At 38.5% G+C, this 3,806-nt stretch overlaps 1 protein-coding gene across 1 annotated transcript in view; it reads left to right on the top strand.

The window, feature by feature from the left end:
- Positions 1–2,787, top strand: part of lrrc38b (leucine rich repeat containing 38b) — a 16,253-nt gene extending 13,466 nt beyond the window's left edge. The window contains exon 2 of the mRNA XM_010769856.1: positions 315–2,787. Coding sequence (XP_010768158.1) covers positions 315–562 — 248 coding nt within the window. The 3' untranslated portion in view covers positions 563–2,787. The remainder of the gene's footprint in view (positions 1–314) is intronic.
- The last annotated feature ends 1,019 nt before the right edge of the window (positions 2,788–3,806 follow it).

The raw sequence follows: 3,806 nt of genomic DNA on the forward strand, positions 1-3,806 counted from the left end.
TTGCTCTCTTGAATCGTCATCTTCCACAACAGCACACTTTCTGAATCAAATACGCACTCTATATCTGATCAGGTTTGAAAAATGTCTCTAATGGGCAAATATGCATCACTTTACATCTGTGGGGAAATAAAAGCATTTGTGGTGTACACACAGCACATGTAGCCACACGTTGTGCCTATTGTTTTATATGATGTCATCTCTGAGTGGCTGCCATATGAATATATTCATCTAAACGTCCTTAAATATGACATCATTCACTGCCACTCGGCATGTCCAGTAAATCTGTCTAATCCAATTTGCTGTTTCAAATGCAGGGGTGGAAGGTATGGAGTGCTCCCTCCCCATGGACGGCAGACGTGTTTCCCTGACCCAGCTCTCCAAGGAAAGCTTCCGTGAGTGCCAGGCCACACTGACTCTCACAGACCTGCTCATCATCATTTTCTCTGGCATCTCTGTGTCTGTGGTGGCCATCATGACAAGCTTCTTCCTGGCTTCAACTGTTCATTGCTTCCAGCGCTGGAGTAAAGGCACCAAGGGGGATGAGGAGGAGAGTGAGGAGTGAGAAGGGTTTGACTTTAAGGGCCTGCATGGTCATGGTACTTTAAACAAAAAGGGGACACCTCAGACAGTGCGTGCTACATGTGACAAGTTTTATGCTGCCTCCTGTCTGGTATACACTAAGGACTGTTTACCGTTAGGATCTTGCCCTGATGCGGTTGGTTTTCTTTGCACATGAAATATGGTAACAAAAGACATTCCCAAGGAATGAGCCAAAGTCCCAATAAAAAAAGAGTGAGTGCCCTGCTGCACTTGCAAAATTATATAATAGAGATCGTATTTTTGGCTGTGAGAGCCTCTGGTCATATTTTATGGCTATTGGCTCTTGGCTCAATGTTGTAGAAAGTACATAAATATAGTGAGGTTAACACCATTATAATAAAAGAGTAAAGATTTAAGAAAAATACTTGTTGCTGCAGTGCTGTCACGTTAGTATATGAGAATAAGATAACTTCTAAACCTGTATTCATATTACATTTAAAGTGACACCAAGCTTTGGGTAACTTCTCAGATGATTTTCATTGGGCAGAATACCTGATCCCATAAAACAAAGGATGTCAAACCGACCAAGGACCTCAGTAATTACCTGCCTATAACAAGATATGCCGGCATATCCTGCCATTTACAATGTCTGTCTTGGACAGCCTAACTCACATTCAAAAGTGGTTCACAAGCCACTTTGTTGGGCAGATACTGTTGTTTCTTCTGCATGTAAAATTAGATGGTGGCAAAGGTGTCATTCAAACGGGAAAGGATTTGGAAAATGGCGAGATGGTATTGTACAGTAGGTAGCCGATGTGCTGTATGCAGGAAGTGTTTCCAGTTGGTCAACGCAATCTTTCTGCAGTGTATTCCTTATATATCTACAAACTGATGTACAAAAGAAAACAACATAAGCTCTACATCAAGATAATTAACTGTATGTTCCTAGATTGATAACTGTGTAGAAAGATAACAGTATAATCTTGAAAATTATGGGAGATATTTTAAAATAGAATCTACGTATAACTATTGTGTCAATTAACGCACTTTATTTGGTGAACCTAATATTGGCAAGCCCCTAATTACACTATGTAGACTGGTTTTGTCTCCATCTGCCAAAGACTAGGTTTAGGTAAAGGAGAGATTGCATTAAAAATACTTTGTTGTGGATGGTGTGCTATTTAGTCAGGTAGGGATAGCTCTTTAACAGAAGGCAGCACTATAGCCAAATCACACTTTGTATACACATATTATACTCAAACAGTAATGGTCTCCAAAGATTAGCAATTAGCCATCTGTCTTACTTTGCTTCAAACATAGGCTAGCAGTCTTTAACTCTTATTATAACAATCACTTCAGAACAAAATGGTTATTTACTTTTAAATTGTGGCGTGTGAGAGGTTTGTCTCTTCAGGAATAAATAGACACCTTTTTTTGTGATTTTGTTTTAAGATATTCAGAACTAATAAATCATGTACTATCAGTTAGCATCTGTTCTTGTCGAAAGATCTTGCAGTAAAGCTAATGATTATATCTTGGAAAAGTATCTTACTTTATCAGCATATGGATTCACAATAATGAAAGTAAAGTACAATTTCAATTAAATAAAGCAGCACCCTGAATATTATGGGCTTCTGTTTGTTTTTACGTTCTGTATGTTCAAATCCTCTTTCATTAGGAATGCTAAAAGTTAGAGTATTTTTTCCCTAAAGCTAAGATATGTTGCATTGCTTCTTGTAAGGCATGAATAATTCAGCGAAGTTGAGACATGAAGTAGAAAGAATGCCAAGCTCCTTAATGCGAACAAGGAGATGAAAAAGACCTGTGAGCAAAAAGGGTTGTCATTTCTGTGTGCTTAACATAGGGTACAAATAAATTCCAAATGTCTCACTTAAGAAAAAGCCATGTGAAGCACATTAAGCAGAAATGACAAAATGGAAATATGGCCTTATTTATTTTTGGTATTTATCAGTAATAAAAGCACAATGGTTTCACAGGAAATAATGTTATTCTACACCCGTTTAAAGGAGGTGTCACATCACAAATTGTGACCATCCTGTATTGTCTTCATTAATGTGTATAGTCCCACATTGAGTTGAAAATACTTCATCTCAGGTGTAAGATGTGTATTGTGTGGATGTCATGTTTTTGCCAAAATTCTAATGGCTGATTAAAATTGTAAATTCATTTGTATTCGATGACAAACATTAAAGGCAAATACCATTGCCAGTTGATATTCATTTTCAACAGTTAATTGACCTTTTCTGAATGCCTTTCCTGAACAGCATCTTGTTAAGATTCACATTTGGTATCTGCTCTGATGTAATGTAGCATGCCATGCTAACTAGCTTACTGCCTATAGGGCTAACATTAACCATGTGATAGGCTACTTCAAAAGGCAATTGGCACATTTTAGGCTTAAGCTACTTCATTATTTGATGGGGTTACAGGTTACATTGTTGAAATAGTTGTTCAGAACTGATACTTCAATGGTGGAGCCAATGATGCTAATGTGGAAGACTTAAGAGTAATGATAGTGGCTCAGCCCTACCGTTTGTTTGTTTGGGGGGGGTTTGACACTCCAGCATCTCCAGACAAACCAGTCTCACGGCATTTCGTGTTATAGTCACGGCATTTCGTGTTATAGTCACGAAACAAATGTAATCTATTGATTCGTGTTCACCAACACGATTTTCCCATTTTTTTCGTGTCACACAGAATGATTTTAAAAGCAATGTATTTCTATTGGTAGCAGAGGCGCGGGAAGGTATTTTGAGTGGGGGTGCTGAGGTGCTGGACTCCAGTGAACACTATTACGGGCACTATAGAGCACGCACAAAAAAACTCCCCACACGCAAACACACATTAAACCCGCGACTGTTACAATGAAGGCTCGATAATCAGCTCACGGCATATAGGCAGGGGTAAAGTTCTTTTTTTTTACGAGTGGGGAGCGGACCTCACCTCCTCTAGGGGGGTCCGGGGGGATGCTCCCCCGGGGAGATTTTTTTTTAAATATTGAAGTTAAAAGCATCAATCTGGTGCACTTTGAGAGCAAAATTAAGAGATCTATGGATACATCTCTCAACACCCAGATGAAACACAACTGTAAGCAGATGTTCTTTTTCTTTATGGATATTTTACAAATCACTCCCCTTTCAAACTGTATTCTTGTTTTACTGCCATATAGTATTTCATAACTGTTTTTCCTTTATTCTCTTGTTTTTTTTATAACTATAATGATCATATGAAGGTGTGCCGCGGAA

The sequence above is a fragment of the Notothenia coriiceps genome, unplaced genomic scaffold (genome assembly GCF_000735185.1).
Source record: "Notothenia coriiceps isolate Sejong01 unplaced genomic scaffold, NC01 NC01_scaffold00007897, whole genome shotgun sequence".
Classification (NCBI taxonomy): domain Eukaryota; kingdom Metazoa; phylum Chordata; class Actinopteri; order Perciformes; family Nototheniidae; genus Notothenia; species Notothenia coriiceps.